This window comes from Lathyrus oleraceus, chromosome 5, assembly GCF_024323335.1.
Source record: "Lathyrus oleraceus cultivar Zhongwan6 chromosome 5, CAAS_Psat_ZW6_1.0, whole genome shotgun sequence".
NCBI lineage: Eukaryota > Viridiplantae > Streptophyta > Magnoliopsida > Fabales > Fabaceae > Lathyrus > Lathyrus oleraceus.
The window spans coordinates 614,868,878-614,880,276 of record NC_066583.1 but is presented as its reverse complement, the minus strand read 5'-3'; the positions used below and the strand labels follow the sequence as shown (position 1 = coordinate 614,880,276).

General features: G+C 28.1%; 1 protein-coding gene across 1 annotated transcript; it reads left to right on the top strand.

The window, feature by feature from the left end:
* Nucleotides 1-8,005: 8,005 nt before the first annotated feature.
* LOC127083522 (BEL1-like homeodomain protein 8) lies at nucleotides 8,006-10,998 on the top strand. Its single transcript, XM_051023824.1, has 5 exons — nucleotides 8,006-8,306; nucleotides 8,418-9,531; nucleotides 9,719-10,131; nucleotides 10,228-10,288; nucleotides 10,382-10,998. Exons 2-5 carry the CDS (start codon nucleotides 8,515-8,517, stop codon nucleotides 10,883-10,885), a joined length of 1,995 nt encoding a protein of 664 aa, XP_050879781.1. The 5' UTR covers nucleotides 8,006-8,306; nucleotides 8,418-8,514; the 3' UTR covers nucleotides 10,886-10,998.
* The last annotated feature ends 401 nt before the right edge of the window (nucleotides 10,999-11,399 follow it).

Sequence of the window (11,399 nt, the reverse complement as noted above, 5' to 3'; positions counted from 1 at the left end):
AATGAGCAAAAACGAGCAAAATACGAGAAAAAGTTAAAAGTCGGAAAATCCAAGTGTAAAATCCAGAGGGCTACTACGGGTAGCCGTAGCAACCAAGCCATAGGGTTTCCCTCTTCTTGATGCTTTAATACAAAGTCCAGGGGCGTGCTATGACCACCAGTAGTAGTTGCTACGGGCCGTAGTAGGGCGACGAACTCTCCTCTATTTTGTTTCCTTTTTCGGATTAATTTAATCTATTTTGGGATTTTTGCATGTTTAAATATGGTATTTTCTAATGTAGTGGTCATTGATCACATAGATATTGATCCAAGTTTATAATTTTCTATGAAACTCACAGTTAGTCTTGAGTTAGGGACCCAAGTTTTATTTTCTGAGTTTCTACGTATTGTCTGTACTCAAGTCTCTATAGGAGCATGAGATCAAGGTTTATTCAGCCAAGTTTTCTTTATAGTTTTCAATGAAATGGTTTATCTATTTTCAATTGTTTATCATGAGTTCGATTATGAACACTATTTTGGTTGTATTTTCCCTCGCCATGAGTGAGTAGTCCATTAGGGACTAAGGATCATGTGGCTTATCTCATGACTATTTGTATGATATGTCACAAGTCGATGACGAGAGTCTTTTGTCTGTGTTCATTTTAATAAATGGGTCCATGTATTCCAACCCTTGTACGAAAGTAAAGAGTTCTTAGATATCGATTATAGTCTGAAAGGATATGCATCGGTATCAGAGTGCAGGTTTTTAAATAAACGAGTTCAATACAACGAAAGTGCTTGGATTAGTTTGAGAAAAGTTCCAATTTTTATAACTGAGCAAAAGTAATGAATCCTTGACGAATAATTTGTTCATGCGAAAGCCAAAAAATTATTCGTCATCGATAGGACAACACACTGGCGAAAGCAGGTGTTGTCCATATTTATCTATTTTTTATAAATTGTGTCAGAACTCTCGTAATAGAAGTGACCCAGATCATATGGATGTGTTAGAGTAAGAACCATGGCCATGAGTCCTATTTGTCTCCTTTGCAATTTAAGTTATTTTTATTTATTTATTTTTCTAATAAAGTTCTTTTTATTTAAGTTGTTTTTACAAAATCTCAAATTATTGATTTTTCTAGATAACAACAAAAAAACAATTTTTTACACACGCGAAAGCTTACCCACAAAAAGAAAAAGAATAAAAAATTCAAAAATAAAACTCACAAATTGATTATTCAAACTTCTAATCTTTACAAAACAAAACTACAATCTCTCTCATTAAATTGCAATTATTAAGGAGAAAATTGAAAACCCTCCAAACTGCAATTTTTAAACGAAAAAATTGCAAACTCTTTCATAATTACAATTTTTGAACGGAAAAATTGTAAACTCTCTCTCAATTACAATTTTTTGATGAAAATATTGCAAACCCTCTCTCAAAAATAATTTTTTAACGGAAAAATTGCAAACCTTTTCAACAAACTATTTTTGAATGAAAAAATAGAAAACACTCTCAATAAACTATTTTTGAACGGAATAATATTTTGTTGAGAGGGTTTGAGTGAATATATTTTGTTGTTGTTGAATAAATCCCCAATATACCCAAAAGATTATATTTTATTATTGTGTGGAAAACTAAAACTAGCTATCTTTATTTATACTAATACTTAAATTCTATTTTCTTCCTACTTCCCGATGTGGGACTTGAATAAATATACTATATGATCCAACACTTTCCCATGGTTAGTGATAACACGTAAAATGCACCGCATATTTAGCTCGATTTGCGTTAGTTTTAGGTTTAAATTCATGCATTTTATGGTATTATGTTGGTTTTCTGCTGTGCATTTCAGGCATTGAACATGTTGAAGGCTCTGCGACAAAAAACAACGAAAATGGCGAAGTTTTGAGTGTTTCAGGCTGTCATGACGGGCTCTGCCCAGCCACAACGATCGTCATGGTGTAACCAGTTGCAACCGTCAGTGTGGCAAAGGAGGCAAGTTTCAAAAGTGTGACAGATGACCCGCCAGAAGGATGACGACCGCCATGCTCATGGAGGACGAGCCGTCAGCTTGATGACGACTCTCATAATGTCAGATTTTCCAAAATATAGCCACTTTTAGAAGTGTCTATTTTGCCTAGTCTAACATTTTCTCCACTTTCAGCAGTTTTTATCACGTATTTTAGTCTATAAATAGGACCTTAGAATTAGACTTTGAGGATCTAAGCTTTGTTAGAGCATAAATAACACTTGTAAAAGCACTTATATCTCACATTGAGGTGTACTTGCACATTAGATTTCTTGCAATCTTGGAGCTTCATTTACATAAGTTGTTGCCATTTTTTCCCCACCATTATTGCTGCTTGGAATTTCAATTCTGCTGTATCAGATAAAGTCTCCCTTCAGAGCAATTTTATCAAAGAATTTGAGTTTCATTTCATCAAATTCAAGTTCTATTTTACGCATTATTTTATTATGCTTAGTACGTATGCCATTAAAATAAGCTGTTTATATACCGCTTTTAACATGTCATAAATTGTACGTTAATAATTGTAACGAGAATTATTTTTAAGTCTGAAAATTCTGTGTTTTATTATTAAAAGTTTGCTACTAAAGTAGAAACACTGCGATACCGATTTCAGCTTGAAAGAGTGAAAACGATATCTGACTCAATAAAATTCAAAAATTAATTTTTAAATACAGCGAAAGCGCTTTTTAAATTGATTTAGAAAAATATAATTTTCAAAAATCGATTTTAAACTTGTAATTGGACACGCGAAAACGGATTTTTGCAGGTTTAAAATTCGCACGGACACACGAAACTACTTTTCATTTAAAAATTGTTTACTTTACAAACAGGATTTTGAAGCTATAACATGTACACGCGAAAGCTTGAAATTAGATTACAGAGTCGAAACTCAGTATCGTACACACGAAAGCGGTCGGTGCCATTAACTTAATCTTTTCCCGCAAAAAAATATCTTCTTGTTATAATTATAAAACACGATTTATTGAGTATCGACGATAGTTATATTCTTGTCTCTTGTTATTAAAATTACTTTTAAATAACTTATTTTCCAAGGACACGAACAAACCAAATCCCACCGCCTTACACTACTATAAAAATTGCTTTTAACGTCAGACGCGAAATGCATTTGACCTCTGTTGCAGTAGCAAGATAATGAATGACATCATGAAAAGTTGTCACTTATCACCTTGATGATTTAAAAATTGAGGGGTAACGTTATATGCACATGGGTTTGAACCCCAACAACATCACTTTTATTATTTTCAAAACTAGTGTATCTTATATCTCAGTTTATCTTGAAAACCAAGAGGTAAGATTATTTCATTTTTTTTATAAAAAAAATTGTTACATTATTTACATAGAAAATTAAAATTAAAATCAAATTCCCTAAAGATATAGATAAAAATCAAATTCCCCAGGGATCTTGATAAACATTAAATTTCTTGAAGATCTAGATTTTAGATCTTCAAACTATTAATCTTGGAGAAGATCAAATGTTGGGTGCACGATTATTCTCTACGGGTCTTGCATGCATTTGATTCTGAAGCAAAACAAAATAAGAGTTAGATAAATAAAATCAATATTCAAATATATGATTTTATGCTAAAATAAATATTCAAGAAAATAAATCTTAAACCCAAGTAATTTTCTGCTCTTGCAATCCATCTTAGAGAACTTTTTCAAACGTCTTTATGTTTCAAGCGCTTCATCTGCCATATATGTTAGAGTTTTAATATTCAACATCCTTTAATAATTGATGTCCCTTAGGTTTCATGCGGATCACTAATGACAGTTTCTTGAGCATTGATAAATATTAAATGGACGACAAAGATTTGTTTAAGGATGTTGAATATAGTAGAAAAAACGCTTAACTATCCCCTCGGTCACGAAGAAAATCGAGGTGAAGAAACTATTTTTTTAAAATTACATTGTTTACATAGAATATTAAAAATATATTATAAAATTTGTTTCTCAATGAGAATTTTTATTTTCCAGGTTCAGCTCCCATGCAAGATGCTAGAGATCTGTTTCCCAATGAGAATTTTTTGTTTTTTGCACTTGCAATCCATCTCAGAGATCTATAGTAGCAACTCATGATCAAATAGATGGTGGTCAAATAGATGGTGGTGAATATCTCTTCCAACAGATATTCATCAAAACTCTTCCAACAGATCTCTGAGATGGATTTGCAAGTGCATAAAAAATTATAATATAGTAACTTTTGAGTATATGAACCATTCTTTTTTTCATTTGAATTAAGTGTTTCAGGGTATATATATATATATATATATATATATATATATATATATATATATATATATATATATATATATATATATATATATATATATATATATATATATATATATATATATATATATATATATATATATATATATATATATATATATATATATATATATATATATATATATATATATATATATATATATATATATATATATATATATATATATATATATATATAAACAAATTATATTATTACTCTCAAAATTTAACAAGAGCTTTTTAATACAAGCAGATTTATTATTATTTTTTTAATTAAGTATTTTATTCTTTTTAATTATTGAGTAGCAATTCTTTATTACTATTCATTATTATTATTTTTTATTTCATGCAAGTTACCAAATTAAAAAATTACTAGACTATTAACTTCATTAATGTTACATATTAAATATGTTATAGGAAATTTTTTAAAATTTAATAAATACAATTTCATAGTTTAACACTAAATTTCTTTTAAATTATGAAAGTTAAGAGTAAGAATAAATTAAAGTGTCAAAAAAATAACATTAATATTAATTAGGATTTACCTTATTAAAAAGCAAACTTAAATAGATTTAAGTGAAAGGGTGAAATAATTTAAAATTAATGTTATTAAAAATGAGAGAATATATAGAGTTAAACTAAAATTAAAGGAGGATTGAATTAATCAAAATTTATATTGATTAAAATAATAATAATAAAAGGATGAACAATTTTAAGAAATTATTTACAACTAACTATTTAATTAAATAAATGTAATTATAAATTAAACATTATTTTAATATAAATATTTTTAAATGTCATGCATGACTGACTAATTTGATATTTATCTTTTTTAATAAAAGAAATTTAAATTGAAATATTTAATCATGATAGTTACTATTTGATTCATATTGATATTATTTAGGATAGAGTTTACTCTACATTATATTATTATTTTAATTCTTATTTATGATTGTACTTTTATTGATTTTATAATGATATTTAAGAGGGATATAGTGACTCAACAAGTTTTATCGATTTATAGGTTTATTTTTTCTTACTAAAACTCTATTTTCCTTATGTTTTCTTTTTTCTTTTCATAATCTTCTATTTCTCTTTAGGTTTTCTTTTTCATATTTATAATCTTTCATTATGTGCGAATATTAAAGATATATTTTAGAATTTTATTGAAAGATAGATTCTTATGAGCTAAATTTTTTTTATGTATTATATTTGTTATTCATCTTCTTACAATTGACATCATAATTTTGAATTACTCTTTTGAAATTGATTGCAGTGTGGAAAATAGCTTGACAATTCAAACATTATATACTCTCAAAGGAGTATGAACAACAATATTATATACTTTTTAAACGAGGTATGAGACTTTTATAGTTTACCTTTATATGAGTTTTAATGTATAAATTATAAAATTAATAATTTTATAGTTTTCTTCTCTCTAAAATTTGATCATATATGTTGTTTAAGGTAACCTTCAAAAATCTTATATGTTGAAAATATATTTAAAGTACTCTAATTTAGTAGGAGCTGAACATAAAGTATGCTGAAAAGTAATAAGTCTTTCAAGCATTATGTTTTAGAATTAGAAGTGAAATATAATTGTGCTATTTAAAGGTCTAATAATTTTGTTGTTTGTGTTAGTAAAATATTTAATGTTATTGTAGTTTATTTTTGCGTATTAAAAATGTTTTTGAAGAACAATGATTTAGTAGGAGCGGATGTTTGTTTTTGGTTTCAATTTCACTTGTAAATTTGCTAGAAATAATTTTTAAGTTTCCTTTGTCTCATGTTCTACTAGATTTTTGTTAGGATATAGAATATTAATGATATTATAGCGATTCGTAAGTCATTTAAATATTTAATCTATTTTTATTATTATATAAGTTTAGAAATTTGTAATTATATTTTAATTTTGTATATTTTGTATTTATTTTATCTTAATAATAGCTTAAATTATATAATTTTTATAATTATAGTATGGATATTTCTATATTTCTATATTTATTTTACCTTAATTGTTATATAACTATTTAAATTAAAATAATAATTATTAAAATTGTTTCTTTTTATAATTTATGATAATTTGGATAAAATTAATTTTACTATCTAATTTTTTAAATTAAATTTGTGTCATTCCTAAAAATAATATAAAATTTATTTTTGATGACTAAGTTATAACTTTATTATGTTTAATTTTTCAATAGATTGAAATTCATCAATTTTGACTTAACAAATGAATTTTGCATCAAATTGAAGTTATATCTTATTAGTGAAAAAAATATAAAAAAAAACATCAATTATTTTGTTGAATAATTTAAATTTCATACAATGATTTGCATAAAATGATATCTTCTATTTTTTTTTCCGAATTAATGATATGATAAATAAATATAAATTTTAAAATAAATCAATTTTTTTTAATGAATTATTTATTATTGATTAGGGCGAAAATAAAAGTTATTTCAAATTAGATTTAATATTATATTAATAAAATGATAATATACTTTCATAAAATTGTAAATTTAGAATATATTAACTTAATTATTTTGTATAAAAATAATATGAAAAAAGAGTAATACTTTATAATAAAAAAAGTAAAAGAAAAGGAGATTAAATGTTAGTGTGATGGATAGAAAATCTTCTAAAAAAAACAGAAAATAATAATTAATAAAAAATATAACTAAATCAATTTATTAATTAAAATTTTTAATGAGTAAAAGTTAAAGAATATAAAAAATGGTAGTTTAAAGGTTGGTGTGGTGAGAAAAATATATTTTAAAAAAATAATATGAAATAAGAGTTGATAAAAAATGTAATTAACTTAATTTTTTAATTAAAATTAGCATAATATAATGAGTAAATGAGTCTCACCTATAGAGTTAAAGGTCTAAATTTTATGATTACTTATAAATAAAAGTCTAAATAATTTATCTATATAAGTAGATATAATATAAATATGTGTAATTTAATCTCATATATTATTGACTAAAAAGTAAATTTTTTCTAATTTATTATCATTTATATTAAAAAATTAATAGTATAATTGAAAATATAATTTAAATGGCCTACAAATTAATTTTTTATGCAAATAAAAAATTAAATATCAACTATTATAAAAAAATATAATTTTATTTTTAATATAAAAATAATAGTTGATAAAAAATATAACTAAACTAATTTATTAATTAAAATTTAGCATTAATATAATATATATAAAATAAAGATCTAAATTTTACTATTTCTTACAAATAAAGATCTAAATAATTTATCTATATAAATAAATATAATATTAATGTCTGTAATTTAATCATATATATTATTTACAATTTTTTTAGTATATTGTATTTCACAATAAAAAATTAATAATATAATTATAAATATAATCTAAATAACCTACAAAATAATTTTATATACAAATAAAAAATTAAATACGAAATATTATAAAAAAGATATAGTTTATTTTTAATATAGCCGTGCAGGAATTCTATTTCACATTAATACTGTACTAAAGAAAAAGTTGATTTCATGATTTTAGAAACTACTACTATAGTGTTGAATTGAATGAATGACCAAAAAGAGTTGATGAGAAGATATTAATTTTATAATCAAAGTAATATTAAAATTAAAATCAAATTACTTTCGTTCCTTTTAACAGTAGCAATCAGAATATAAACCCTCCACAACTTTATAGAGAGGGACAGAATTTCAAAAAGTAGAAAAACTAGACAGACAAGAAAAATGGAAGGTGGAAGAAAAGGGCCCCCAACCACACACAGCACAACACAAGTGTTGAATGTTGAGAACTTACAGACCTAGCTAGCTTCTCATTTTTTTTTGAGTTACAGCTTTGAAGATTCAACTTTACGTTAGTTTATGATATTGTAGATCATAATGAATGATTGTGTAGTGTAGTGTAACTAGCTTTTTGAAAACTAGTACTGATTCATGGTATAAATCTGAAACCAAGCATCACCATAGTCCATAGATACATACAGCTACAGTACTGGTAACCCTAACTTCTTTCTAGGTTACTATAACCCTAGTTTTTTTTATTGTATTTTATTAACTTTTCTCTTATGTGTTTCTCTCATGGTGATGTTGGATATGTTGTTTGCAGGAGGGAAATTTTTGGAAACTTTTTGGCATTGGATCAAAGAATAAGAATCCAGCACAAATATCAAACCCTAACAACATTTAAACCCTAGAAGTTTAACATGCAGGATCTTGTTCAAGTTAGAAGCTTTAGAAATGGTTATTATAACCATGAGGAGCCTGTTGTTGTTTATTCATCATCAGAAAACCCTAACTTCTTTACTACTTTGAATCCTTTGGAGTATCAGGAGCAACTAGGTGGAAGTTCAGAAGAATCAAGTAGGTTATTCATGATGCAACAGCATCATCATCATCATCAACTTCATCAACAGCAGCACTATGGCTCATATGCTAATTCTTTGACTGATTTTCATTCTCCTGAACAAAAGCATGCGAGTGATTTTGAAAATTGGAGAAACAATACTGTTCAACATCAAGTCACTGATAGGTTTTTAAATAATGCAACAAATTCTCTTCCATGTGTTTATGGCGGTGATAAGCAACTAGGTCATGTCATGCATCATACTCCTACTTCTTCAACACTATATCAGAATCATTCTTTGCAAGATATTGTCAAGTCTATCACTTCTAATAGTTCAGATTCTCACATGACATCACTCATGCATCATAACAATGCTCAAGAGATTTGTGTAGTTAATGCTTCTGAACTTCAACACCAACCAAATCAGTTAGAGTTCGGATGGAAAAATCAAATAGATTCAAATCCACAAAGCTTATCTTTATCACTTTCATCTAAGGCTCATGTTTCTAGAGATTGTGGAAAACCACTTCAAGATTTGGTGGTTGGAATAATGCCTAACTCAAAGACTACTACTAGTTATGGAAATGTGGGTCCACTTGGTCCTTTCACTGGTTATGCTACTATTCTCAAGAATTCAAGATTCTTAAAGATTGCTCAAAATTTGTTGTCTGAGGTTTGCTGTCCAAAATTTGTGTCAACATGTGATGTTTCAGAGACTGAGGATGCTTCTAAAGAAAGTCATTCATGTTCTTCCTCATCTATGTTTCATGTTACAAAAGAAAATAGTTCTGATTGGGGATCCAGAAGTGGTTTTGGTGTTTCTTTGCGGCCAGATTATCAACAAAATAAAGCAAAACTTGTGTACATGCAAGAAGAGGTTTGTTTTTACCACTTTTTATATAAACTTTGTACTTAATTATAAGCTAAAATGAGTATAGTACATGTTTTGGAGAAAACTGGTGTTATGGTTTTCTTTTCTGTATTTGTGTTTGATTCGTTCTGTCAGAAACTTTACTTTATAGTAACAAAATTGGTTATGACATTGTTTTGCTGGGCTATAATAGGTCAGCAGGAGATACAAGCAGTACCAACACCAAATGCAAATGGTATTTTCTTCTTTTGAATCAGTAGCGGGTCTTAATTCAGCTACTCCTTACATCACCTTGGCTTTGAAGTTAGTATCGAAACACTTCAAGTGCCTAAACAATTCTATTTCAAATCAGCTCAAACTTATTGGTGAAGTCATGCAGAATGATTCTTCCATAGCCACCACAAACAATATTACTCACTTTGCTGACACTGATAATGTGGCAAGGGTAAGGTGCATGGACCAAAGCCTACAAAAGAACAAAGTTGAGAAGGTTATAACAGGTTTTCATGATCCACAACAACAGCATGTTTGGAGGCCTCAAAGAGGCTTCCCCGAGCGTGCGGTCGCGATTCTTAGAGCTTGGTTGTTTGAACACTTTCTTCACCCGTATGTTTGTGTCTTATGTTTCAATTTTTATATACGAGTCTTTTCATATCTTGTTTGTCAAGGAAGTAATTATGATTGAGTTATGGTTCCTTGCAGTTATCCTACAGACACTGATAAACACATGTTGGCTACTAAGACAGGTCTTTCAAGAAACCAGGTAGGAATGTAGACCACTTTTTAATTTTGCTTGTTATCATTTAGTTTTAGTTTATGCAATTTTTTTAATTTAGATTGGAATTGGTTCCCGCAGGTATCAAATTGGTTTATCAATGCTCGAGTTCGAGTGTGGAAGCCTATGGTTGAGGAAGTACACATGCTTGACAAAAATACAACAACAGGTACGAATGATAACTCCAACCGAACTGAAGGAACTTCCGGCACTGAAGGTGGCTCATGCAACCAACCTAAAATGGATAAGACAGTTAACGGGTTTTTCATGCATTCAATACCTGAAAACCAAATTCAGGATATGGAGTTTGGTTCATCGATAGATAGAAATGCAGATGAAAGTGCATTAAATGAAGCAGAACAATGGAGAGAAGAGAAGCGATCAAAATTGGACTGTGAAATGAGTTCAAGAATGGATGGAACACTGATGGATTTTTTGCCATATAGACATAGTGGACATGATGTTGGAGGATCACTTGGGTCTGTTTCATTGACATTAGGTCTTAGGCATGGTGTTGAAGGTGTTCAACACCAAGAGGTTCAATTTAGACATCATCATCACCTTGGAGGGCAATTTGTAGGATGATTATCTTGCCTTGTAATGTGGTCTTGAGCATTGAAATGAAAGTTGATAAATTTTGCCTTGTAATGTGGTCAAAAGCATAGACTAAAATAAATAGCTGATGCAACTTTCTTGTTTTTTTTTTGTGCGTGATCATGTTTTGCTCTCTGTCTGCGTTATATTTTGTTTAGTTTTTATCCAAACCTATGCTATGACTTCTGGTTTATAATTTTAGATGGTGCATAAGTATATTTTGTTCTTAGGTGTGCTTGGTGCAAGTGTTACTATTATGTTTTAGCCGTGCCTAATCTGTTTTAGCCATGTCTGTTCAAAAACAAAGCTAGGAGAGTTTGCTTGAAAGATTCAAAAATGACTTATTCAAAATATATAAAAATTTAATTCATGGAAGTCGCGGCCGGTGGTGGTTCAGCGAAAAGGTCCATAGCAGCAGCGGAGCTCCAGTGGTTTGTAGTGGTGGCACGGTGGCAGTGGCAGGTTTCTGTCAGCACAATGGCGGTCCGGTGGCAGTCAACAACGG

Excerpts from the sequence above, each read along its gene's own strand:
- LOC127083522 (XM_051023824.1), top strand. The coding sequence starts at position 8,515 with ATGCAGGATCTTGTTCAAGTTAGAAGCTTTAGAAATGGTTATTATAAC. Across the intron at positions 9,532-9,718 it reads TTGTGTACATGCAAGAAGAG|GTCAGCAGGAGATACAAGCA; the intron begins GTTTGTTTTTAC and ends GGGCTATAATAG. Across the intron at positions 10,289-10,381 it reads CAGGTCTTTCAAGAAACCAG|GTATCAAATTGGTTTATCAA; the intron begins GTAGGAATGTAG and ends TGGTTCCCGCAG.